Source organism: Astatotilapia calliptera, chromosome 22 (assembly GCF_964374335.1).
Source record: "Astatotilapia calliptera chromosome 22, fAstCal68.1, whole genome shotgun sequence".
Lineage (NCBI taxonomy): Eukaryota > Metazoa > Chordata > Actinopteri > Cichliformes > Cichlidae > Astatotilapia > Astatotilapia calliptera.
In genome coordinates this window covers 14996089-15023209 of record NC_137442.1, presented here as the reverse complement: position 1 = coordinate 15023209, position 27121 = coordinate 14996089, and the positions used below count along the sequence as shown (strand labels likewise).

General features: G+C 38.2%; 1 protein-coding gene, 1 long non-coding RNA gene and 2 other non-coding genes across 4 annotated transcripts; 3 read left to right on the top strand and 1 right to left on the bottom strand.

Annotated features, from left to right (window-relative positions):
- Positions 1–1165: 1165 nt before the first annotated feature.
- Positions 1166–6001, bottom strand: LOC113015438 (uncharacterized). Its single transcript, XR_003271108.2, has 3 exons — positions 4059–6001; positions 3724–3891; positions 1166–3606 (listed from the first exon to the last, which is right to left on the bottom strand). It is a non-coding gene; the product is annotated as an uncharacterized LOC113015438 (long non-coding RNA).
- Positions 6002–7138: 1137 nt separating this feature from the next.
- LOC145423535 (DENN domain-containing protein 3-like) lies at positions 7139–23617 on the top strand. Its single transcript, XM_080296165.1, has 21 exons — positions 7139–7385; positions 11896–11994; positions 12504–12659; positions 14277–14412; positions 14721–14836; positions 14930–15060; positions 15169–15280; positions 15383–15502; positions 15589–15687; positions 15772–15891; positions 16362–16477; positions 17456–17611; positions 17737–17833; positions 17927–18030; positions 19476–19675; positions 19754–19913; positions 20113–20269; positions 20782–21004; positions 22661–22740; positions 23122–23301; positions 23420–23617. The coding sequence occupies exons 2-21, from the start codon at positions 11914–11916 to the stop codon at positions 23600–23602; spliced, it is 2727 nt and encodes a 908-aa protein (XP_080152291.1). The 5' UTR covers positions 7139–7385; positions 11896–11913; the 3' UTR covers positions 23603–23617.
- A 1469-nt stretch (positions 23618–25086) lies between these two features.
- On the top strand, positions 25087–25158 carry trnah-gug (transfer RNA histidin (anticodon GUG)). Its single transcript has one exon. It is a non-coding gene; the product is annotated as a tRNA-His (tRNA).
- Positions 25159–26807: 1649 nt separating this feature from the next.
- trnah-gug (transfer RNA histidin (anticodon GUG)) lies at positions 26808–26879 on the top strand. Its single transcript has one exon. It is a non-coding gene; the product is annotated as a tRNA-His (tRNA).
- The last annotated feature ends 242 nt before the right edge of the window (positions 26880–27121 follow it).

The window sequence follows — 27121 nt, the reverse complement described above, 5'->3', positions numbered from 1 at the left end:
CTAACATCTGATTTTGAACCTGAATGTGACTTTTTAGTGTTGTTACTTTTACCAGAAACAAAATGTCTGCTTCCAGGATAACTTCTACTTTGGCCTATACCACCACTCCTTACACCCCCATCAGACTTACTTTGTCCAGTCATGAAGCTGTCCCGGCCAAAGGTGGTTCCTCTCGATCCTGTTCTGGCAGAGATGAAGATTTCCGCTAGCTGTGAAGCCTCCTCTGCAGATTTGGGGGCACGTTCCCTGATCCACACCTCCAGGTCTGGGTGGACCATCCTCAGAAACTGCTCCAAGATCATTAGTTCAGAAATGTCTTTCACTGTAGATTTTTCAGGTTTCGCCCATTTGTAAAACATATATTTTAATCGCACATAAAGTTCTCTTGGAGTTTCACCTGGGTGCATATCCAGGGCTCGAAACCTTCTTCTGTATGTGTCAGCAGTTATTTCGTATTTAGCAAGAATGGCATCTTTTACTTTATCATAGACTTCTGAATCAGCAATGTCCATATGCACATAAGCACTACGTGCTTTCCCAGTGAGCAGAGGTACGAGTCGAACAGCCTATTCTTCTCTCGGCCAACGGCAAACTTGAGCCAGTCTCTCAAAAGTAGTGAGAAAATGCTCAATATCATCATCTGGAGTGAGTGGCAACAACTTGGGATCTCTCTGGTGAAATGGTTCCTGTCTTGGCAGAGACCACATCTGCTGACCAGTCAGACTAGGCCCCTCATCAGGTTCACCTCCCTCCTCGATTTGGTTGTCCTCTTGTTCCTGCTGCTGTTCTGTCATTTCTTTTACGTGAACTTGCATTTGCTGAAACTGATGTTGCATACTTTTCCATCTTTGTTCTTGTCGGGCTGATTCTCTGTCTATTCTCTGGTCTCTTGTTGCTTGAGACTGCATCAATGATTTCACCAGAGCTGTCAGTTCATCCAGTCTATCGCCAGGTTTAGCTCCTGCTTTAGCCACTGGATCAGCTGTAGCACCTTCACCATCCTCTGCCACTTCATTACTGTCATTCTTCTTTCCACTTCTCGTCATCATATTTACCTCATTCATTAGAGGCAGCACTCCTGACACCACTTGTCAGTTTTGGCCGGCGGTCATAGGTTCTGTCCAATAATATGACGCCGCGAGACTGGAGTAAAATACATCCATGGATTGGCACTTTATTAAAGAAGGAGCATGATAACAGCACAAAACACTAACCGCAACTAAACAAAATGGCTTCCTTTTATACTCTACCTTTTCAGGTGAGTATCCGGAATAGCCCAAGTAACTAATCAACATGAAACATAACCCTCCACACAAACAAACATACAATAACATTAAAGCACATCACAAACATATACATATTTCCAACACATACTATAAACAAACCAATAACATAAGCTTCACTCATTTCTATCTAAATTAAAACCCTCTTTAACCATACTCCCTAACCCGGCACACTGGTCTGCTCCAAGAGCTCTTAAACAGGTGATTGAGCCGCTTTCACTCTTTCGCTCCACATCCTGCAAGAAGCAACCAGGACAGGTGAGTACCTTTACAAGTTCTCATTTCACATATGTTTAGGTTATTGATAAATGATTAACTGCAAACAGCTCTAACTTTGGCTCTTCTCCGACACAGGTAGGATGGCCAGTCCCACTGTCTCTTTTCTGTTACAAGCTGTCAATTTAATCGTATGTCAAATAACCTAATAAAAGACTCCATAAGAACTAATGTGTTTTCTTTATTACCCTATTTTAAATTCCCAATCCAACAATTTATTATTAACAATACCAACCAGGTAATGGAACCCCTGGTCTCCATTACACTTGTAATATCCAAATCTACTGTGTTTTGAATTTGATATAAAAAAAGTGCCCAAAATAATTACACTTGTAAAAACATAAGACAGAAAATATAAATTCAAGTTACAAATTTGAGTTACTTTAACACATAGCATTTCTAACAAAAAGTCCAACGACATAAATCCACCACATTTTATAGCGAATAATGTCAGAAATGTCCAGTTTTGGCACAAGGTTACAATATTAGAAATAAAGAATTTCACAACATGTTTTAAGAGTATTCAGATTTGATTAACACACGAGTATGACCTTTTTATTAAAAAACAAACAAAAGGAAAAGAAAATCCTGCATTATTATGTGGGAAAACCAAATGAAAGTAATAGTATAGTGCAGTATAATACACTGAAATATAATTGGTAACCTTTTTAATATGCCAGTACTCTGGTTATGCAAAATGCACATTTGTAGAGTGCAATCACAGTCTCAACAACAAAGCAATAAAACATTAAATAGAAAAATACTTCTTTAGAGACATAAAACAGTGTTATAAACCTCCTTAGCGCCTTATGTCAGTTATGAGCAGTTCAGGAGGAACGTTCCTTAAGTGACATTCAAGATCCCACCTAGAAGCCAGAAATGTAGTGAGATTGTCCTTCATTTTCTCTATGGATTTACAGTTATCTGACTAAAAACACAATCAAAATCAACTAAAACAAGTGATGATGGGGGAAAAAAATAAAAAATAAATAAAATAAAATCACCCCTTTTACTTTGGATGTGGATTTAAGATGATGAAGTATGAAACAGAGTGTGCAAAGATTTCTTTATTCTATTCTCTTTAAAAAAACAAAACAAAACAAAACAAAAAAACTTATCCAGACTTTGAAACATGATAAGCTGAATTACTTGCTTTAACAGGCACTTGAGGACTGTGTAGGAATCCTGGACATTATTCTGCTGCCAAAAGATCATTTTTAAGACTCAGCACTTTGGGCTTCAACTTCCCACCCTTCAGACCCATCCAAACTTTCTGAATAAAGTCAAAAATGTTGGCCAAACATTTTGGGTAGCTTAGGTGCAGGGCGTAGGTCAGTCCAAATATTACTAGAAATCCATCAGCTAGGGTGGTGAAAACAATGATCATGTTACCCTCGACCAAAACTGCAGTCTTCTCAGGGCAGAAGAATGTTGCATTGCTGGAATTGGCTCTGATCAGGAGTCCAAGTGGCACTTCACTAATATCTGGTCTATCAGAATGCATCATCTACAGAAAACAAAATTACTACATGTTAGTACATTCCTATTTCTCTTAGTTTCATCTATACAAGTCACATTTCTGGATTATTACTAGCTCAGAAATCAATTGTTTGAACAACAAAAAAGCCACAACACACCAAAGATTTGAGAAAACAAACTGACAAAAATAGTACTTTTTAGTAAAGCAAAGTCATACCTCTTCGTAGCAATAACAGAAAGTCAATAAGAGTTTTTTGTTTTTTTTTTCATTTGTACAGTGATGTATGGTTGGGCTAGGAACATTATAGAAGGTCTACACATATTAAAAACATGTAGTGTTTCCATTATGTGACATGGACACTGTTGTAGACAGATCCAAGCATGGAGATGCTTCTCAAAGTGTCATAATGTTTTGAGAAATCTAAACAAGGATGCTACTAAGATATTGTTCACAACTTTGTCCAAAACTTAGATCCCACGTTATGATGAAGCTAGAGGTGTCGTCGTACAAATAGGCAGAGAGGGCATGAAGCACACCAGCACGTTGGGCATGGATATCAGCTTGTTCCTACATCACAAGAAAATTATTTTAAATTATTGGCTAACCTAGTCAAGAATGGTAGTTAAAATTGAAAAATTGATCAAATTAAATAAAGCTCAAAAAACAAGACAAAAACCCACTAACCTGGAGATTTTAGCTTCTGAAGAGCTGAGACAGGACATCAGACACGTTCCCTGTGCAAACAGCTTTCTATCTGAATAAGCTCTGGAGCCGGGGAGAATGTTGGTCCAACACAGCATAAAAGTGGTTCTTCAGGTGGAGGTTTGTAATCCTGTGCAATTCTGCACAGATCTGAACACACAGGATACATTTATGTTTACAAGTTTCGATTAGTCCATAAATCTTTGCAAAATACATCAAATTCCTTACACTCCAAAGGCATAATTTGTTCAGACAGGCCAGATAACAGGAGTTGATATAAAATACATCTTGTTAGATACATCTATATACATTCTTACCTGGGACTGGGATTTCAGAGTAGGCCAGCAATCCAGGATCTGACCTACTGGTAGGTCATCATTGATGATCTCTTTGCATCGCAAGGCCAAAGTTGTGTGCATCAGCTTTGTAATCAGGATTCTTTTCACTTTTCTCGACTTCATCTACAATCTGTAGTCTTAGCTGGTCAAGGTAAACAGCATCTTCACCCCTGAAAATTTACTTCTGCCCTGGCATGGACATAACAGTAAAACACAGAAGACAAGACAGACTACACAGAGAACAGAAAAGACACATAACCAAGGAGACACAGATGAAACATAACTAGCCCAGAACTCAACTAAACCTTAACTAATAATAACAACAATACAAGAACTTCACCTCATTTCAATATAACATAAGAAAGCAAAAATACAAAATAAACTCAAAATGCTGCGTCACAGACCCAGCCCCTGACAGATAAAAAACTAAGTCTTTCACTAATGAACACTGGGCATCAGAATAAAATAAAACGAAAAAAAATAACTGTTTGGTAAATATATTATTGATGGATTCACCCTTAAGCTAACCTAAAATAGACCAGGCACAACAATTTTACAGTTCAGAAGCTTCTACATTTCAACTTAGTATACATAACTATTTGCAATGTAAACCATGTTCTACCGCCTAATTATGTAATGATTAATCACTGCTTTTGTAAGTATGTCCTGTGCCTACAATTTTGCTGCCCCAGTTTTAATATGTACAACTCCAGAGAACTAAACGTAAGTTTCAAGTTCCAAAAGTTAGCAAATAGCCAAAGTCAATATCCATGTATGCGCTAAGTGTGAAGCAGCGTAGCAGTGCATATTGATTCAACAATTTAACCACAAGGCAGTTTATAATCTGCAAATCCAGAAACGCCTTCTAAAGACTTCTTTTAAAATAGTAAGAGATTAGAAAAGTTATTAACACATTATTAGTCCCAGGGACTAATAATGTGTTATACTAAATATGAGCTTATTAGCATAATTCATGCAAAACACTTTGGGGCCAAGGCGACATGGATAAAACGACGCATGCATGTAATTCTTAAATGCCTGCTAGAGTTGTACATTTATGACGATAAAAACCCATATTACAACGGAGAACTATAGTTTCAGAAAAAATAAAACTTACCACAAAAGCGCTCCTGAAGATGCTGCAAAGGCGGTAAATGCAGCTAGCCAAGTGCAGAGCGTTAGCTGTTCCAGTTCAAAAGTCCGTAACATACCATACCACGTCCTCCTTTATCCAGCGTCAAAGGCAATGCCGCAAAAAAAACCCCTTCACAAATTTATTTCTGTTTGGATATTAACGTTCCACAAGTTTCTTTCGAAGTAATGAGCGGGCATTCGCACTCGAAGCGAGGAATCCAAGATGGTTGCCAGCACTTAATAAAGAAACAGGTGGCGCACGTACGTACGTACGTAGGCATGTAAGTGACGTCAGTGTTAAAACTCAAATTATTTAAGGGCAATGTCAGAAACTAATCAATATATTCAAGTACTGATAACTTGAAAAAACAAACTTGTTCAAACTACTCAAAAAAATAAAGGTGTATGAACTTATTACAGGTTTTAGTTGGAACTCATTTCATTTATCAAACTATTACTATTTGGTCTTACAGTGTGGAAAACCAACATAAAAGGAAGAAAAAAACCCTTTCATTTAACACATCTTATTAGGGACGATAATCTCCTAACTTGCAGCTCTCCAGAAGAGTAGACACGAAGCCCATTCATTAGCCTGCTCTCTGTATTTGGTTTAAAAAGCACAGCCAGGCTGCTGTGACCTGGATTCAAACCGGGGTTGCTGTGGCCACAACGCAGAGTGCCAACCACTATACGACCACGGCTGGTTTGCGCTGCCAGTTGCAGTCTGCATCTTGCATTTTTCTTACTCCAGTATATAAACTCCGCTTAGAGGACGGTTTGCGCCTCTGACACGAACTCATTTGTTGTTGTTCCGGTATTAGACCAATGAACAATTAGGCTACTTGGATATCTTAACCAAATACACCGCCTGGTCTGTCCATGGCAATTTGAGACACTGTAAACGAAAAAATGTTACTTTGGCCCCTTCAATTCAATATTGCAAACCATGCCAACATTTAATATATAACACTTTGCAGACATGGATGAATATTAAATAGATTTTTTCATTTTGTGCACGATTGATTAAATATGCACATCCCATTTTTTTCAACTGTTTTTCATGATAATTTCATCACATGATAAAGCCACAGGTAGTGTGTAAAATATATCCAGAGTTATACAAACGTCTCTTTAAAAAAAGAGCTTTGTTGCTATGCTTTTCGCTCCGATCACGATGTTGCTCTTGCTGGTTTCCATGACATAGCCAGTTTCAAACCAATAATCCTAAAAGCGTTCTCTATTGTTTTGATGGCATACGTCTGGTCTGTCCATGTAGTTTAGAAGTGTACAAAATTCCCATCACCCATGCTCACCATGTCCGCTCCTGGCCTGAGGGATTCTTCTTTAAGTCAAAGTTTCTCCACTATACAAAAGTATGGATGCCAAAATTAGATCCCTCTTTCGAGTGGACCTAATCTCTATTCCTCCCAGCGTCTCTTACTTGAGTAACTTTATCAGAGATGTCAACTGGAAAGGAATTTGTTCTTTGCCATAAAAAATGTTCTTAAAGTGAAGGAAGTTCCATTTAAATTTATTTATTCATATAGTAAATTATTAATTTACTTCGGGGCGTTGAAAGATAGAATAAAATTTACCCTCTTTGAATGTCAGTCAGGTTTATTAGGTTTGTTAGGTTTCTAAGAAAGGATACAATAAAATAAAATAAAAAGGGGGGGGGGGCACTACATTAACTTTTTCATAAGAGGAAGAAGAAGAAGAAGCTGTACATTGTGCGGACTTGTTTGAAGAAGTGATCTTTAAATCGAATATTAAATTGTATAATAATAATTCTTCTAATTGTATTGTATCTAAAGTTCTCGCAATATGGATAGTGCACTGCGGTGAATATCCAGTAGACGGAGCCTTTGCGAAGCAAAATGCCCCCTCTTCGAACTGCCAAACTAAAAAGCTCTTATTTTGAAATTTGGTTCACAGGAAGTTCAGTTAACGCGTCGCCGCTCTGAGTTTGACAGACCAGCGGCAAACTTCGGACTGTGTGTGAGTGAGAAAGTAAGCTGTGAATCAGAGCACACAGTAAAAGTTGGTCTCAGTGCTGAAGTCCCTGCTGCAGCTGTCTCACGGCTTTCTAACCGCAAGCTGGAGCCGTTGTTAGCTGGAGGCTAACCCCCTGTTTAAAGTGTATCCAGTGGAAATGATCGAGAAATATTTAAGGTCAGTCTCTAATTTTAACCCTTGCTATGTGAGGAATCCTGCTCGGTTGGTCTCACAGCTCAGTTTCACGTGTTTTACATTTTCATCTGCTGGTATTAAAGTTTTTAACCTTGTTGTAATGTGTGACAGCATGTTTACATGACTGTTTTAGGCGTATTGTTGTTGCTAATGCGCTGTTTTGATTTGTTCGGGCTGTATACACGATGAACTCGGGGCAAGAGTCTTGGCACATTAAGCCACATGTTGCTCATATTTTGTGCTTTTCCACCCGCCCGCCAAACGAAAGAGAGATCATAGGGCGTGTCAACAGCAGTCCTGCAAACCGAGTGAAGAAAGAGCTGTAAAATGTTTACTTTACTCCCTACTGCTTGCCTTCATTTATTTATTTTACTGTTTAAAGTCATCAGAGGGTTTTTCGGGGTCTTTCGTGCACATTAAAGGGGCATGCCACCCTTTTTAACAGGTTACTCACTTCTTGTGTCCTATCTAAACTATCTAAGAAGTTTAACCAGTCTTCCCATGATTTTGGATTTTCCTGGGATCTAAAACCTACTTTTATTTTCCACTGGTGGGTGTTAATAGCTATGAGAAAAATTGAGAGCCGCCTTCCAGCACAGTCACTACTAAAAGGAGGCTTTGTTTATCTAAATGGCAAGTTATATTTCAGAAGTTTGTCTTTTAGGAAAGGAACTATCATATAGTGGAGAAATGAGACAGGAATTCCTAAAACTGCTTTCATTACTCTGTAAGAGCAACATTTGTTTTAACCACTTCCATTTTCCAAACCGTCTTCTTCCATATTTCTTTTCAGTTCCATAAAATACATTTAAAGCACGGCTGAAATTGCCACTGGCTGCATCAAAGCGGCTTCCTCTCAGACAGATATGACGACAAACTTGTTTGTTACAGATGGTGGACAGCCTCTGGATGGCTGCCTCTCACAGCATGGCGTTACCTCCTTAAGCTACACACCCTAGTCAAGTTTAAATACTGTTACTTGTGGGTACACTAATGGTTAAGCTGTCCCAGTTTGTTTAAATGGTGGTTTCACTGCATCTGAATTTTATTAAGTCTTTGATGGTGCATGTATGTGTAACATAGTTCAAAAACTGTTTAATAGTATACAAATAAACACAACCCCCCAACATGAGGTTGGCTAAATTAGGGGTTTTCAGGGGAATAAGTGAGTTAACTATGTGCTTTTTTTCCTTGACACAGCAGGGTGGTTAGTCAGAGGCTGGAATGGCCTGAGAAAGGATTGCACGCAAGTGTGTCGAAGTTTAAGAAAGAATAGAAGATGACGAGACAAAAGGACAGAAATAAAAATAAAGGAAAGAGAAAAGCTAGGAGGGTGCTAGAGGTATGTTGGAGTACATAATGTAGGCAGGAGGTTGAGGAAAAAGAGGAAAATGTAATAGGGTATAGGTCATTGGGTTCAGCCTGGAGCTGCAACTAATGGAAGTCAGATGTTTATTCTGACACTGGTACATAGGCAGTCTGATGGTAGCTTGGTAAGTTTACTCAAAAGGACTTTAATTGGCATTGTATTTTGATGATACCTGAACAAAGGTGTTGTTTCATCTCAAATCATCAAACTTTAAACACTTTTGCTCAGCAGTGTTTTTTCTCTTGGAGCTCTGCCATGCAGGCCATTTCTGCCCAGTCTCTTTCATATGTTGGAGTCATGAACACTGACCTTATCTAAGACGAGTGAGGCCTGCAGTTCTTTGGATGTTGTTTTGGGGTCTTTTGTGACCTCTTAGATGAGTTATCGCTGTGCTCTTGGGGTCATTTTAGCGATTTTTGCCACTCCTGGGAAGGTTCATCACTCTTCCATGTTTTTGCCATTTGTGGATAATGGCTCTCACTGTGGTTCACTGGAGTTCCACAGCTTTCAAAATGGCTTTTTAACCTTTTCCAGACTGAGAGATCTCAGTTATTTTGTTTCTCATTTGTTCCTGAATTTCCTTGGATTGCGACATGATGTCTGGGTTTTGATGATCTCTTGGTCTACTCCACTTTGTCAGGCAGGTCCGATTTAAGTGATTTCCTTATTGAGACATGTGTGGCAGTAATCAGGCCTGGGTGTGGCTAGAGAAATTGAACTCAGCTTTCCAAAAATTTGATACACCACAGTTAATTTGTGTTATAACATCACTTTTCACACGGGCTCATGTAGATTAGATTTTTTCCCCCTTTACTAAAAAAATCCCTTCATTTAGAAACTGCATTTTGTGTTTGCTTGTGTTATTTTTTTTGACTAAAATTTAAATTTGTTTGATGATCTATAACATTTAAGTGTGACAAACATACCCCCCCCCCCAAAAAAAATTGAAAAGCAGGAAAGGGTCAAACACTTTTTTACACCACTGTAATATATTCTGTGAAATTGTAGCTTCATATATCAAGTGCTTTTTAGATATTTATGTATGTTTTTTTTAATAAAAGGCCTGGCCTCCTGCTTTTAGACTTTTCTTTCATACATTGAAATCCGCCACAATAATTTTAATGTTAATGTTTAAACTCAAAAACCTTTAAGGATAAAGGCTCGATACTCTAACTCCTCTTTCTCACCATAAAATCTAATCAGAATTTGTAGGATGTGCTAGTTGAAACGCATTTAATACATAAAAAACAGTCCTGTAGTGTTGCGTATTTAAGCACACACTAACAAACAAAATATCACATCAAAAGACAACTAGTGACAATTTGTGAATGACATATATTGGTGTTTTACAGTAAAGGAAAGTAAAACGTGTGCAATACTTTTTTTAACATGACATTTTTAGTCATAAAAATGAATATATGCTGCTTTAATTCAACTTTAATGCAGGGCTTAGCAAATATGATAAGTTGTACCACAAAAATATCAGTAGATGATACTATAATTATTGCTACTACTGCCCGTCACACCTCCCAGGGTATGGACCACCAAAAGTAGATCTCCAGAGGTTTCAGTAGAAAGCTTAATCCCAATAGAACGAAATTGTAATTGAGAATTATTATTTTTTTTTTTTTTTGAAAGTCATTTTCAAGTCCAAGACGAATGCGTAAAGTAATGATAACAGCAGGAATGTCCAGAAGCATCATTCTGAAAAACTGAAAGAATAAAAACCTCTAAAAGTAACCACAAATAATGTAAATAATATAAATGTCCAGCTTCAGTTCAGCGTTTAATATCATGAATTTACCAAAGAAATTCTAGGATCAGCATGTTTTGTGAAAAAAGAACTGTAAGAGCATCTTTTTTTTAATGTATCCACAATTGCTGAGAATCATCAAGTTTAAAAACTAATGCTGTGACTTTTCTTTAGCCACTACAGATGGAATCAAATGTGGCGATATGTCAGGCAAAAAAGTTTTTTAAAAAAAGGTTTGCTTACAGGAATTTTTGATGTTAATGACAAAACTGGTTTACTGCATCAGTGATCAAACTCTAACATCTGCTGTTTGTGCGATTTCGATTTTTTAAATATCCTTTTTGCATCACATAGTCCAGATGAATGCAATGCTGTGTGCATGTGTGACAGCATGCATCCTGAGGAAGTTGTGGTGAAGGATTTTGTCTATGCTCTGACAAATCTTGTGGTTTTTATTTAGCTGATGCTTAATTTTACAAATTTGATTAATCAAAACCTAGTTTCTTTACGCAAAGTGGAACTCAAACTCCGATATAAACAGCATTTGGTTTGAGAATTTTATTAGTCATGGTTAAAATTGTTGAACCGTCACCACAGCTGCTTCACCTCTTCACTGTAGTCAGATTTACAGTTGGGGTCAGAAGTTTACATTTACTCATCATCTGCATGAATGTTGCAGGAATTTTGGACTTTGATTGCTTTGAACTGTTGTTTTTCTAGGTTTGAATGATTGTAGAGGATTAAAAAAACAAGAATTGGGTATGCAATCCACAAACACCAGGTCAAAATTTTACATACAGGCTCAAATAAACACATACACTCCCACCTCCTTTATTATTCCAACAACTTTGTGTAGCGTAATAGTATTACTGTCAACAAAACAGCCCCACCGCATGATACTACTACCACCATGCTAGACAGCTGGTACGGTGTTCTTAGGTTTTAAAGCCTCACTTTTACGCCTCAGATCAAACCTCTTATCACTGAATCCAAATCAATCTTTGTCTCATCTGACTATTAAACCTTTCTCCAGAAAGCATTTGGTGGTGTTCCAGGCAGTTTCCAGGTCATGGCAGGCTTGAGCCTAGGTGGTTTTTGGGTTGGTCATGAACATTCTAACCAGTTTGGGTCTTCTTCTGGAGTTTGGCAAAGTGTTCACACATCCAAATAACTTGCATACAGCTGTTTGGACTGTGAGTGGAATACCTAAATAAGCATTGTTTTAAAATATATGTTTCACTGACTTGACACGTTGCCTGATGTGTTAATACTACTACAAAAATTGCAGGGAAAGCTATCTCAGTATAAATTTTAGTTGTAGAAAAAAGCTCTTATCTCATCTAAATACACACTGTGTGTCTTTTTGGCAGTTTGAGTGCTTGGATGTGATGGCGGAGCTCCCATCTGGACTGCTTGAGGCATGTGTAGTGGTTGGAGCCCACAGTGATAAGCTTCGAGATATACACCAGGTATGTATGCAGACAGATAGTCTGTCAATCAAAGTCAGTCAAAAGACGGATAAAAAGTGTGACCATGCTGTTGAAGCAAAAACAGGCACACAAAGAATAAAAACAAAAAATCGGACATATTTCTGGGCTATCTGAATCCTTCCTGCAAACAAAAGCTCTTTTCGATACTTGTGGATTGTAACTCTAGAAGGAGCAGATTTTTGCTTTTATGTAGGTCAGCCTTTAAATCACAATACCTGTGAACATTTATGTCCACAACATGAAGAGCATGATTCATTTCAAGTAGAATTGGGTGCGTTATGAACTGTTTGGCTAATCAAAAGTCTGATGTATAGAAATAATATCATGTATGCCATAATGCTTCTTAATCAGTCATACTTATTAATTTCAAAGAGTTTACAACCGTAGGTTATAGTACGTGTAAGGGCAAAATAAATCCTCTGTATTGTTTTATATGTATGGTCTCTAAAACATGACTGAAAATATAAACATGACAAACTTCATTGCAGCTCCAACAACAGGGTAAGTTAAATGGACTCCCACTGTTGGAAGCTGAGGTACTGCAGGTCCATGCCCCGCCTTTTGTTTCCAAAGAGACCAATTCAAGCCAGGTGATTGCTCCAGCTTTCAGCCGTGTCCAGAGGAGGAGGAGCTTCATTAAGAAAGTATGCATCATTATTATTATTATTAGTATTATTATTATTATATTACACAGGATCACAGAAAAACAAATTGTCTGCTGCTTGCGGTATTTCATGTGTCTTAAACTAAAGACACTTATACTACTTATACGAAAGCATACTACTGTGCTGAGTCCAAATCTGTAGTTGGATTTAGCCTAGGATGTCAGGTTCTGAAGTTATACACGATATCATTAGCTATTCATACAGACACAAGAAACTGATTTTATATTTGTTATACAGTCACTGTACATAACTACATTTTTCTTCAAAACTGTGAGAGATTACAAAAACTTGTTCACATTAACAAACGTGTAAATAATAAGTTCACTTGAGTCTTTATGCAATGCACATGCACTGTTCAAAAGTGCTTTAGGCACTTGCTTTTGCGGTTGTGAGAGTCTGCACTTGACCACTGCAGAAACCAGCAGTAATTGCCCATCATGTTGGGGTTGAAGCTGCCTTGATATCTTGTCTCCATGGTGTCAATATCCTTGTTGGATTGTTCTCTCCATGTTCATCACTTACATCACCCATATTTGGACTGAAAAAATCCAGATGAGAATGCAAAAAATGCATTTTGAGTGACATTTGGCAGTCGAGTTGCTGATACACTGCTAACATGTTGCTTACAAGTTCAACATAGTTTTCAACCCGATGGTTGCCAAGAAAGTTTTACACAACTAGCAGAAATGCATCCCAAGCAGAAAGTTCAAGCATGTTCAGTTTGGAGCTGAACGCATCATTTTGCAGATGTCAAAAATTCCAACAGCTCAGGAATTTTTTCCAAACCTATCCTTCAGATACTGGAGGCCATTTCCATTACCATCAATTGGCATGTCAAAATATTAGGCCCAGTTTAATGTGAAGTGGTGGAAGTTACACTTTTAGTGGATCAACCAGTGATGCATGTAGCACATTGTATCGGCAAACAGTGTGCTCTTCCATTGACTCATGTGTCTCTTTCATTCCCACAGCATGAGCATTAGGAACAGAAAGCTTTTCGTTACTCTGATTGCATGGAGTGTATTTAGCACAAATATAGCAAAGATTGTCTGGATGGTTAACGCAGCTCCACCTACTCATCTTTAGGATAAAACACACTAATAGACTTGCTAGCAAAATAAGAAAACAGTTCTGTAAATTATAAGCTTGCGCTTGGCCAATCTTGCATTATATAGAGGCTTAGCAACTGCTGACCCTGCAGGAACACGCTGCTGCATGATGTGTTACAAACGCGGGCTTATTTACCATGTAGTGGCCAAACTGTACTTGACCTTTAACTTAAGATTTAGACGTCCTAGGTGAATTTTGACTTCAGATTTGGAATCAGCGCACTGCATTTCATGTAAATAACATGTTTTATTCCCAGTAGCAAAATCTTTGTTGTCCTGTGTTATTATTAGTATTATAGAGTAAACGAAAAAACAGACTATCTGCAGAACAGTGGCTCAATTCCTTCACAGCAAGAAGTCCTGGGTTCAGCCCTGGGCAGGGCCCTTCTTTGCAATGCTTGAATGTTCTTCCAGGTTAATGCTGCATGTCTGGGCCCAGGGCACTCTTGCAAAAGAGTTTCTTGCTCATGCGTTTTCCTTTTTGCAGAAGAGGAGAGATCGTGCTGCAGAGACTCTGTCTAATGGAGAAGCAGCCAATCGCGCTGAAGTGTCATCAGCAACAGAAGACATCAGTGTTCCAAAGGATTTGGATCTTATTGCTTTACCAGAGCTATGCTTCCCAGGTATTCTGTGTAAATTTCCATTGTGACAAACCAAACATTACTGAGGATTAAGCTGAATAGCACTGCTGCACACACTCATAATAAATACAGAATTACATAATAATCCAGTCTGTTGCTTGAGTAATCTATTCTTAGGCAATGACTGTATCTAGACTGATATGGTTTTACTAATGCCAGGTATTCTTCTTTCTTTCTCTAGTTAAGTCTTACTTTGTCTCTTGGAGACACTGACAGTAGGATTAAATTAACGAGCATCTGTGCATTTTGTTGTATGGCATAATCTTAAAATATCTTTTTTTTTCATCTAGGTGGTCTTGAGTTAGCCAGTGAGCAGAAACAAGACAGTTATCACTTCCTGGTTTTTACTGACATGTTTGGGAACCGAACCCATGGAGTCGTTGTGCAGTACTACAGAGCTGTGCCGGTACAAATGCATACTCTCAATTTAACAGAAGGACATTCTAGGACTAATCAGTGCAGACAATCAGTATTACTCATTGGCTTCCTTTTGTGTCAGTCCTGTCAGGAAGGCGTCTTCCAGAACGGTCACAGGGGAAGCTCAACTAAAGCACGTTTCTATGCACCCTTTGCTGTGTGTATCATCTCCAAGTTCCCCTACTACAATGCCCTGAAAGACTGCCTGTCATGGTAACTTCTTTTGAACATACAGTTGATAAATAACCTTGACCTTGGTTGTGTTTTACTTTGTGCATTTAAATTAATCTTTCATTTGGCCTCCTGCCTGCACATGCTCAGTCTCCTGGTTCAGCTGCATACTGCAAGACAAGCAGATTTTGAGGAGACAGTGAAGGAGTTTTCAGCCAAGCTGTCCCTCGTGCCGTTACCCCCTCCTGGACAGCTGCATGTGGTCAGGAAAAACTTTTCTTTCTCCATCAGATAACTCCACCTTATTGTCTTTGTGTCAGACAGCTCTGATAGATCCTTATAGTAAAATTCTTCTCTTTGTTAGTCTTTCAGTCTTCGTCCTCTTCAAGTATATCTTCCATCAAGAGAGGATCAGGACAGTCCTGTTGTTGACATCGACCTGCATCTGCCTTTCCTCTGTTTTACTCACACCATATTGCTCCAGGTACTGCATATGGCAGCGTGGTATTGCATTTAGCCTTTAAATATAAGCAGAAAATATGAGATCCTAAGTATTTTTTCACTCTTCAGGTGTTGTCCTACCTTCTCCAAGAGCAGCGACTGGTCTTGTTCTCCTGTGACTGGGCCAGACTCACTCTTGTTGCAGAGTGTCTGCTGTTGTACCTCCAGGTTAGTGTAAAGAACATCGTGTTAAAGTGCCCATATTGACTTATTTTTCATTCCTAAATATTTTAGCCGTGTTTTCTCTTTCAGCCTCTGTCCTGGCAGCAGCCTTATGTTCCCGTCTTGGCGAGAGGAATGTTGGACTTCATAATGGCTCCCACTGCCTTTCTCATGGGCTGTCACATCAGTCATTTTGAAGAGGTTGCTGCAGTAAGTACAATGCTGTCGTTATCAGCGTTTAAACATTAGGCTTTTTGTGTCTACGTGTGCTTTTTTTTATTTTTTAAACCATAATGAGGGAGTACACTCTTGGTTTCCTTCCTTGCTGACAACAGATAGATCGTGGAAACCTTTCTTATCTAAGGAAGTGGTGTTTTAAATATTTGGGGATTTTAGCTTAAGCTTATAATAACCTTTACAGTAATTACTAGATGTGCATTGAAGAAAATAAATAATAAATTACAATTTTCTTTGTAAATTGTCTCAGTTGAGCTCACATACAGCATCCAACAATAGCTGTTTGTTCTCATCTGTATTCGTCTTTATTCAAGCTGAGTCCACATATTCTACAGAGGCAGTCTGTTTGTCAGACTGAGATCTTCTGTTAGGCTGGATTGTACTCTACTGTACCTATTGTACCTACAATATATGCGTCTGTTTGTGCTCATTTGTGGGAATAGGAGACAGAAGACCTCATTCTGGTGAACATCGATGATGGCAGCATTCAGACATCGTGGTGCGAAACAGTCGACCTGCCTGCTATCCCTCTGGTTGCAGCTGAGAGCTTTACATCAAGGTAACAAACATGTGCCTCAATGTAAAAGTAGACTGCTTAATAGATACTGTGACAATAAAAGGAACTATTATGCTTTTACTTATTTTGTGTACTCTTATAGTGTTGGTGCTCTTATTAGATTTCAGTAAGTTAGATCCGCAAATGTCAACACAATCCCTGTGAGCCAAGATTTTGTTTCTGACAGTTGTGTCAAGCTGACATCAGGTTGGCACTGAACAGGAAGCGTTGGCCAGGGGGCAGCCAATCAGAAGAAAGTAGAGAAAGAGGCCTTTAAGGAACGGCAGTTGAAACCATTTATTTCAGGCAGATGGACAGTATAAGATGAAAAAGGGCCTGTTGAGAATGTTAAGCTGCTCTAAAATAAGAATATGGAGTTGGAAATGGAGTGACCAGATCCCAACAAACTATATATGCAGAAATTTGTGTGGGACAAAGTGGAACACATCAATAATGCTAAGAGGTATATTTAACTTAAAATACAATACAATAAATTCTACATGTTGGTGGCTTGTCATTTAGTAAGAACAGGATAAATATATTTTATTTCAAAGTCTCTTGCTAAGTAGATACAAGCTTTTTATCCTAATGAGTATGCATTAGGCTTGTTAACATTTTTCTGATTATAACAAAAAGCCTTCCCTTTACAAAAGTGCTTGTTCTGCAGAATCAGTCAAAATGTGGGACAGACACGAAATAAAAATTCTGTGCAGTCCAACATAAACAGCAACATCTGGTCACCCTAGCTAAAAATGAGCATAACATGTCTGTTTATAGAGAGAAGCATATATGTTCAAACTGAGGTTTGGCATGCAACTCTTTCAGCTCGAATCACACCAGCTTTTGAACTAAATGTTACAACTGCTGCCCTAAAAACTGCCTAAATCAAATTACAAAGGCAGTGAATTTTTAAATGAAGTCCTTTTTTTTTTTTTTTTAAATACATATTTGGGATGTGTGTATGTCTGTGTCTGTTTGCAGGGCAGAGAGTCTGCAGCTTCATTTTGACCTGGAGCTGTGCCATCTTGCAGCTGGAACCGATGCTAATGCTCTGCGATCTCAACGCAGAGACTGGCAGAGACGGCTCAACACACAGATACAAAATATCGCCCTAGAATTGGTGGTCAACATCTTCAGGTACAGCTTTGCAAATGTCATAGAAATAAATGATTACTATTACAAACTGAGTATATTTAAAATCATTTTATCACTCTCCCTCTCTTTCTTTGCTTCAATTCCATGTATATGGATGGTTTTGTCAGTGGGGTGCAGGACTTCCTAAGCCATGAACACAGGGTTTTTAACAGCGAGGAATTTCTGAGAACGAGGGAGCCAGCAGACCAGTTGTTTTACAAGAAGGTACACTCCCACCTCTACAAACTAAAAAAGCGCCCACTGGTAAACACAAAAACGCTAACTGCTCTTACGCGGTTCTCTTTGTTGCTATCTCAGGTATTAGAAACTCACATCTTCCACTCATTCCTGCGTGACCGGCTAAACAGGAAATGGGACACCTTCAGCCGGATGGAGCAGAACACACGTAATCTCATGCACAAGTATGATAAGAGCATGATGTCATCACTGGTTTCAGTGTGAATGTTAATCAGTTCCAACATTACACGTTTCGTCAAACAATCTCAGGTGGTAGCTCTCAAACAGGTACAGCAGGTGTCCACTGTCTTAGTGTAATTTACTTGTGAGTCATTACTCAGCATTTTCCTGTCTGTACTCCTTGCAACATACAGAGGCTGAAACTGAATCCAAGATTATCTCAGAGCTGCTCTACCTGTTAAACGAGCAGCAGCTGTTTTGGCAGTACATTATTAATATCATTAATTGTGGTTTTGGGGGGGAGTGACTCTGGGTGAGTTTGTAAAATGTAGATTTTTGCATTTTTTAACTGCTAAAGTGACCCACATGCTGTAAAATTTTGTGCAGATACCAGTGTATGAATAGCCTGTGTATGTAGTGCTTTTTAGTAATTTATTTAGCTTTTTGTGCCAGAGGGGGGAAAATAAATCACTATAAGTAAAGACTGTTTTAAAGTATTTCAGCACTTCACCACTCTCTTTGAATGAGGATCAGTCAAATCATACAAATTTTTGAAACTGGTCAAAAGAACCACAAAATTGATATAAAACAATAGTGAATGTCATCTTACATGGTAATACTGATCATTTATTTCAGTAAATTACATTTCACTGACTTCTTGTCTTGGTCAGACAATGTAAGTCTTATATAAATCTGCTTGGGGTTTTGACTATAAGGTGTGCATTTGGGGTTATAATATATAATAAATTAAAAAAGAGATTAAATGGTTCTTACTTGCTGCCCTAAAAATATAATCATTTAACAAAACAAGCGCACAAAGGTTAGGAACGAGAAGTTAGAGCTAAGGTGCTCATGACTCATGAAACTCATAATGAATAACCAGATTGAATGACTTTTGTTGCGGTCATGCATTTGTTCCAGTGCTGGTTGCAATTGACATTAAATCAGGATTTTCATTAGAATACTTTGCTTTGGAGATGTTTTTACTGTCATCGCATAACATGTCAGCTAGTTTGCTGACTTGGCCTCTGGGGATAACAAGCTTCCAGTGCAGGCAACAGATTTGTTGGCCAAAAATTCCTCTTCTGTCCTTGGTCATAATTTGCAAATTCATATAAATAGAAAATAAAACACCATAAAAGACAAATACATAGAATATGATTGACAGCTATGTCAGAATAGATTTTTAGCAAATGCAGTCCTTTTTTGCTGTTTTGCACATAGTATGCAACCAAAGCCAGCTGAAGCATGATTGGTCAGTAAAACTCAGACTTTTTTTGCATTCAGGTATTTGTTTATAGAGATTTTACAGTCATAAATGACATGTTAAAAATGCACGTTATCCTCTGTAAATAAATAGATTTGTCTGATTCAATTACTTTCACCTGCTTGCTGTCATCACCAACCATAAAGAAAACACAATCTGTGCCTCAATCATTTTTCTATTCAGGAATCGTGGAATGACGGAGTCTCCCCGGCGTCCTCCCATGTCTGAGCTATCCAGGTCTGGCTACAGAACATACGGCAGCCCTGACAACAAGCTGAGCAAAAGGCTGGGAGCCAGCCTGCCAAATCTGGTGCAGTCTGTCAGTGAAACTTTACCCGTCATCAGTCCCAGAACAGTCTGCAGGAAGATGACACCTGATATTGGTCAGTCCCAGTTAAGGAAAAGTGAAAGTGATTTAGCCAAGTAGCAATCAGTTTCTAATTTTGTTTGTCTCCCTTCAGGTTTAAAGTCCCCCAAGAAAGCAGTGAAAGTTTTCCGTCTTCCAGAATTCCCTCCTCCGCTGGCCTACCACTATGTCCAAAACTATTATTCTGACATGATTGCTTCACTGGGGAAAGCTATTAATGCTACACCACCGGAAGAGTCTGCTCTACTGGCCAGGTACGAGAAAGAAGAAACCTGAAATCTCATATAAAGTAGAAATTTATAAAAATGTACAAGGAAATAGGTTCACGTTTCTTCAATAAATTGTATTAATTTTTGGATGGATGGATGGATGTCTCTATTTAAGTCATTTTAACAATATCTGAACCTTACATAGTGTCAGATCCCTAACCATCTCATCTATTTCTCTGTTCAGGTACCATTATCTGCGTGGTTTGGTCAACACTGTGTCCAACAGGCGTCTTGATGCATTAGAGGACTTTCAGAGTCTGTACAAGACAGACTCTGATATTTTTCCCTCTCAGATGGTTAAGTCTTTAGTGGACTCCCTGCCAGAGTCTGAACGTTTACAGGTCAGTTCAGGTTGTCATGACTGTGTGTTTTACTCTCCCTGCAGATATAAACCCTGTTGCCTAGAACCATCTTAGTTAATTACATCTTTAGCCACTTAAACACAATATACTTGTGTTTCAGTCATCAGTCCCAGAACAGTCTGCAGGAAGATGACACCTGATATTGGTCAGTCCCAGTTAAGGAAAAGTGAAAGTGATTTACTTAAACACAATATACTTGTGTTTAAGTAACCATAGTTTTCTTCTTTCTTTACAAACTACCCTCAGTAAGATTGTGAGGTGTTAACAGCATCAAATATCATGTCAGCAACTCAGTTTCTCATCACAGGATAAGTAGGTGATTGCAGATTATTTTAACAATAATGACTTTCGGTGCAAAAAAGGGCAAGTCCACTGCTTCCGCCTCACCTTCTAGTCTAAATGAAGTCCATCTTAGTTGTTTGTGTGTAATCTTACTGACAGTTAAATAAACAAACAAAGGCCTCTGCCATAATGTTGAAATCTCCCGACAGGCGGATAGAAAGGCAGAACTCAAACGGCTTATCAGTCGGGTCAAAAGGGACCAGGAGCGGGAATGTGCGGGCCGTGGAAACGGGCACGAGGAAGGCGCCATAAAGAGATTCCAGCTGCCGACAAAATACATGCAGCTTGAGGAGTTTGTGAAATGTGTCCAGGAGTCTGGCATTGTTAAAGACCAAGGAACTATTCAGAGACTCTTTGATGCTCTAACTGTAGGTAGGTACTTTTTTATTTGACCAATTACCCTAAAAGCTGTGAGAAGTCTCAGGTTTTTTTATTTGAATTACACATAATTTTCGGGGGGGCGGAGCCTGCTTTGTACTCTCTCACTAAAGCATGTCAGAATTGGTAAATCACACATGCACACACTCACAGGATATTTCCTGTGTCCTTGTCCTTCTTCCTCTCTTTTTCCAAGCAAATATTTATTCTTCGGGTTAAACATTACCTCACTCTTTCTTGAAGGATTTGCTGTGCAGCTTTCAAGGCATAACCAGAGCTTCACTGGGCAGTCGTTGCCCTATGACCTCTTTTTATTTGCTGTTTACTTTTTGCACATACTCGAGGTGTTCTCAGTCAGAACAGAGGTGACTTTTTCAGTAAAAGAAGCATCAGTTCACAAGGTGCAAGTAGTTCTACAGTCCCTGATCTGACAACTTTCATGTTGGCTAAGATTTTTCTTGTGTTGGTTTTAGATATTAAAGCTTTGGCGTGTGTAGTAAAGATTTTCAGTTCCAGTAGTAATAATAATTTGGGAAAGAGTGTCACTAAAACATATGTGATTGGAAAAGAAGGAAGGAAGCTTACAGTGAGAACTTATCTTTGCCTGCACACTGGGATTTTGGAAAATGCCTTCTTTCTTTCTTTCTTTTTTTTTTTTTTCTGTCATAACATCCTGTTGGAGGTTGTGACAGGCTAATGTCAGGTTTTCCTTTCTACTTTCACTGCGGAGGATAAGATTCAGAGTCACATCAACAGGATTTGGATCTCCTTTTGCATTGTAAATGTATTATAATTACTGTTTCCTATTATAAGTTCCTGTTGTATAGTCACTTAAAAAAGTGGTGTTTATATAAAAATGACTACAACATAACACATGGTTATGTAGTAATTTTAGAACATGTTACGAAAGCGTTGATGTTAAATGAAAAAGGCAGTCAGGCGGTGACTGTGTGTGATTCAGTGGGTGAGAACATAGTTTCGTATCTCTCTGGGTGGTTGGTTGGGTGTGGGGGTGCACAGAGGTGATGCACTGTATGTGGCCATTGTTGGAGAACAGTAGGGATTGCAACTTGCAGTCGCTCACTCTGCAGGCATGCTTGGAAAGAGAAACAGAGCTGACTCAGAGAGTAAGCAGATGCCTGTTTATTATAATAATAATAATAATAATAATGGATTGGATTTATATAGCGCTTTTCAAGGCACCCAAAGCGCTTTATAATACCACTATTCATTCACACACTGGTGGAGGCAGCTACAGTTGTAGCCACAGCTGCCCTGGGGCAGACTGACAGAAGCGAGGCTGCCATATCGCGCCATCGGCCCCTCTGGCCAACACCAGTAGGCGGTAGGGTAAAGTGTCTTGCCCAAGGACACAACGACCAGGACAGAGAGCCCAGGGATCGAACCGGCGACCTTCCGGTTACAGATGCGATTCCCAACCCCCTGAGCCACGTTCGCCCCGACAGTTATGACAGTTTGTGACACAATTCTGGGTTTATGACAACTTAAAGACTTATTATTTTTATTAAATGAGGTTTAAAATGAGGTTTTAAACTGTTTCAGACCAAGTAGGTCTGATACTTATATATCAGACCTACTATCCACAAACTCTCTTCAGTTGTTTTGAAAGTGTGTGTTTGTTTGATGCAGGTCATCAGAAGCAGGTCAGTCCAGATTTGTTCAAGGTTTTTTACACCATCTGGAAGGAGACTGAGGCTGAGGCACAAGAGGTCTGTACTGTACTTTACACTACTTTAAACAAATTACGATGGGAGAATTAACAGTGATTTGCGGTTCTGTGTAGATTATAATTTAAATTATAAACCTACTATTAAGTTTTGTTTCTGCAAATGGGGAAAAAGTGCCATTCTTTAAGTTAAAATTTCAGTTTATTTCCTTGAAATTCAAATAATTACAATTATTTTTAATTATTTTCTCAGATCTATGAGGTGGTAACTCAAAATTCTGAGATTAAAAACCTGAAATTTTGGACTTATGGATGACAAAAGATTCTTTCGTTTTTTCAGTGGCAGAAACCAGTTTCAATAGTTTACACTGTAGTTGAACAAATTGGCACTTTATGCAGGTTTTTGTGTTCGTTTGATCTGAAGGTTTGTCTGCCAACATCTGTTTTGGAGCACATTGAGGCCAACGAGTGCGTCTTCAAGGTGTCGTCTTCAGTAAAGACGAGCCGCGGAGTGGGGAAAATCGCCATGACTCAGCGACGGCTCTTCCTGCTCACGGATGGACGGCCAGGATACGTGGAGGTGGCACAGTACCGAGATTTAGATGTGAGATTAAAAGAAGAGAAATCCCGAGATACAAATACAGCTGTGCCCAGTAAGATAAGACTTGAAACGGCAATCTATAGTAGATGTTGTCTTTGTGTACTTTTGTTTTTTGTTTTAGGAAGTAAAGGTCTCCTCAGCTCCCTTCATGCTCCTGCGAATCCCAGGCCTGAAGCTTCGTGTCCGGGGAAGGAAGGAAACTTTTGAAGCTAATTTGAAAACGGAAACTGAGCTTTGGAACCTGATGGTCAAGGAAATGTGGGCCGGGCGCTTCACAGCTGACCAGCACAAGGTAAATCTGTGATGAAGAGGCTGTGTGGGTGTTGCTGTGAGGGAGCATAGAGGAAAATGATAAGCTTCATCAGGAAAATTTATTGAGTTACCTTGCTCGTTTATTATTCATACCTCGTGTTTATTCAGGCATCAGTTTGAGTGTGTGTCAGTTTCTGTGAGGGAGTGGTTGAAATTCCCTCAGTTATACATGAACACAAATAGGCACACTTGAACAAACACAGGGGGTTTCCTTTGTGAAACCAAAAGATGTAACTGTAAAATATCTGTCTGTCACATTTACCCCCCTCACTGTTGTTCTCTTCTCTTTATTTCAAATATTATCATTTCTCACTTCCTTTGATTGTCAGTTTCTATAGTCAGGCAGCCTGTGATGACTGTCCAACTTGTCTGACAGGATAAACATCTACAGCACTGCTTAGTCACATGTAAATCTTGTTTGATCGTTGATTATTTCAGTTGTAATTGCCTATATTTACAGCTTGTCCTGTTTGTATATCATGTCAATATAAGTATTTTTGGGTGTGATAAGTTTATTGAGACCATAAATCTTTAGTAAACTAAGATATAGTCATTCTGAGAAAGAGTGACCATATATCTTTAATTTGACTTGATTTGATTGGTCAATGCATTATGAAGACTGAAATATATGTATGACCTCTGAGATGGATTGCCATTGCTGTATACGCCTTTTAAGTCTGAGAGTATGACTCATGATGACTATTTATCCTGGTATATTTTTTTTCATTTTTTATTTGTTTTCATTCAAATTCCGTTGTTTTCATTCAATTTCCATTGTTTTCATTCAAATTCTGTTCTTTTCATTCTATTTCCATTGTTTTCATTCAAATTCCATTGTTTTCATTCAAATTCTGTTCTGTTATTCTAATTCCGTTGTTTTCCGTTGTTTTGATTCAAACTCTGTTCTGTACATTCTAATTCTGTTGTTTTCATTCAAATTCCGTTGTTTTCATTCAATTTCCATTGTTTTGATTCAAATTCTGTTGTTTTCATTCTATTTCCATTGTTTTCATTCAAATTCCATTGTTTTCATTCAAATTCTGTTCTGTTATTCTAATTCCGTTGTTTTCCGTTGTTTTGATTCAAACTCTGTTCTGTACATTCTAATTCCGTTGTTTTCATTCAAATTCCATTGTTTTCATTCAAATTCCATTGTTTTCATTCAAATTCTGTTGTTTGTTTTAATGTGGAAAAAGTGGTTGGGACAGATGTTCAAACAGAAGCGACACGCGGCTGCAGTTACAGTCTGTATTATGCGTTTGTTCTTCATATGAATCTGATGTGTGAACGATGCGCACGATTATGCGCGTGGCACAGTAAAAGCATCTGCATTAACACAGAGACATCTGGCGTTCTGACGGTAAATAATGTCTGCTGTTCTTTTGCGCATCGTACAGGTCACTGTTCAAGTATATATAGTGGAGTGAGACAACTGCAAGATACAGACTGCAACTGACAGCATGACCTAGCGTGCCAGCCGTGATCGTATAGTGGTTAGTACTCTGCGTTGTGGCCGCAGCAACCCCGGTTCGAATCCGGGTCACGGCAGTGTGATTGCAGAGCAAGTAATTGTAGCAGGTCAGCGTGAATGATTACAGGCATGTTTTTTCATTGTTGGTACTGGATTGCCCAATCAAATTTCTTAACATAACCAGCTTTTCCTTACCTTACCTGTGAACTCATCAACCAGTTTTTTTTTCATTTTTACAACAGAGTTTAAATTTCCATTGTTTTCATTCAAATTCTGTTTTGTTCATTCTAATTCCGTTGTTTTCATTGAAATTCCGTTGTTTTCATTCAAATGCTTTTGTTTTCATTCTAATTCTACTCTTTTTATTCCAATTCCATTGTTTGTTCTCAAATTCTGTTGTTTTCATTCAAATTCCATTGTTTTCATTCAAATTCTGTTGTTTTCATTCAAATCCCATTGTTTTCATTCAAATTCCGTTGTTTTCATTCAATTTCCATTGTTTTCATTCAAATTCTGTTCTTTTCATTCTATTTCCATTGTTTTCATTCAAATTCCATTGTTTTCATTCAAATTCTGTTCTGTTATTCTAATTCCGTTGTTTTCCGTTGTTTTGATTCAAACTCTGTTCTGTACATTCTAATTCTGTTGTTTTCATTCAAATTCCGTTGTTTTCATTCAAATTCCATTGTTTTCATTCAAATTCTGTTGTTTTCATTCAAATCCCATTGTTTTCATTCAAATTCCGTTGTTTTCATTCAATTTCCATTGTTTTCATTCAAATTCTGTTCTTTTCATTCTATTTCCATTGTTTTCATTCAAATTCCATTGTTTTCATTCAAATTCTGTTCTGTTATTCTAATTCCGTTGTTTTCCGTTGTTTTGATTCAAACTCTGTTCTGTACATTCTAATTCTGTTGTTTTCATTCAAATTCCGTTGTTTTCATTCAATTTCCATTGTTTTCATTCAAATTCTGTTCTTTTCATTCTATTTCCATTGTTTTCATTCAAATTCCATTGTTTTCATTCAAATTCTGTTCTGGTATTCTAATTCCGTTGTTTTCATTCAAATTCCATTGTTTTCATTCAAATTCTGTTCTTTTCATTCTATTTCCATTGTTTTCATTCAAATTCCATTGTTTTGATTCGAATTCTGTTGTTTTCATTCAAATCCCATTGTTTTCATTCAAATTCCGTTGTTTTCATTCAATTTCCATTGTTTTCATTCAAATTCTGTTCTTTTCATTCTATTTCCATTGTTTTCATTCAAATTGCATTGTTTTCATTCAAATTCTGTTCTGTTATTCTAATTCCGTTGTTTTCCGTTGTTTTGATTCAAACTCTGTTCTGTACATTCTAATTCTGTTGTTTTCATTCAAATTCCGTTGTTTTCATTCAATTTCCATTGTTTTGATTCAAATTCTGTTGTTTGTTTTAATGTGGAAAAAGTGGTTGGGACAGATGTTCAAACAGAAGCGACACGCGGCTGCAGTTACAGTCTGTATTATGCGTTTGTTCTTCATATGAATCTGATGTGTGAACGATGCGCACGATTATGCGCGTGGCACAGTAAAAGCATCTGCATTAACACAGAGACATCTGGCGTTCTGACGGTAAATAATGTCTGCTGTTCTTTTGCGCATCGTACAGGTTACTGTTCAAGTATATATAGTGGAGCGAGACAACTGCAAGATACAGACTGCAACTGACAGCATGACCTACCGTGCCAGCCGTGATCGTATAGTGGTTAGTACTCTGCGTTGTGGCCGCAGCAACCCCGGTTCGAATCCGGGTCACGGCAGTGTGATTGCAGAGCAAGTAATTGTAGCAGGTCAGCGTGAATGATTACAGGCATGATTTTTTTCATTGTTGGTACTGGATTGCCCAATCAAATTTCTTAACATAACCAGCTTTTCCTTACCTTACCTTTGAACTCATCAACCAGTTTTTTTTTCATTTTTACAACAGAGTTTAAACTTCCGTTGTTTTCATTCAAATTCTGTTTTGTTCATTCTAATTCCGTTGTTTTCATTCAAATTCCAT

What these genes read in the sequence shown, in the direction of transcription:
- LOC145423535 (XM_080296165.1), top strand. Translation starts at nt 11,914, where the DNA reads ATGGCGGAGCTCCCATCTGGACTGCTTGAGGCATGTGTAGTGGTTGGA. An exon ending in CAGAGTCTGAACGTTTACAG is followed by an intron (nt 20,270 to 20,781) that starts GTCAGTTCAGGT and finishes ATCTCCCGACAG; the next exon opens with GCGGATAGAAAGGCAGAACT. An exon ending in CTTTGATGCTCTAACTGTAG is followed by an intron (nt 21,005 to 22,660) that starts GTAGGTACTTTT and finishes TGTTTGATGCAG; the next exon opens with GTCATCAGAAGCAGGTCAGT.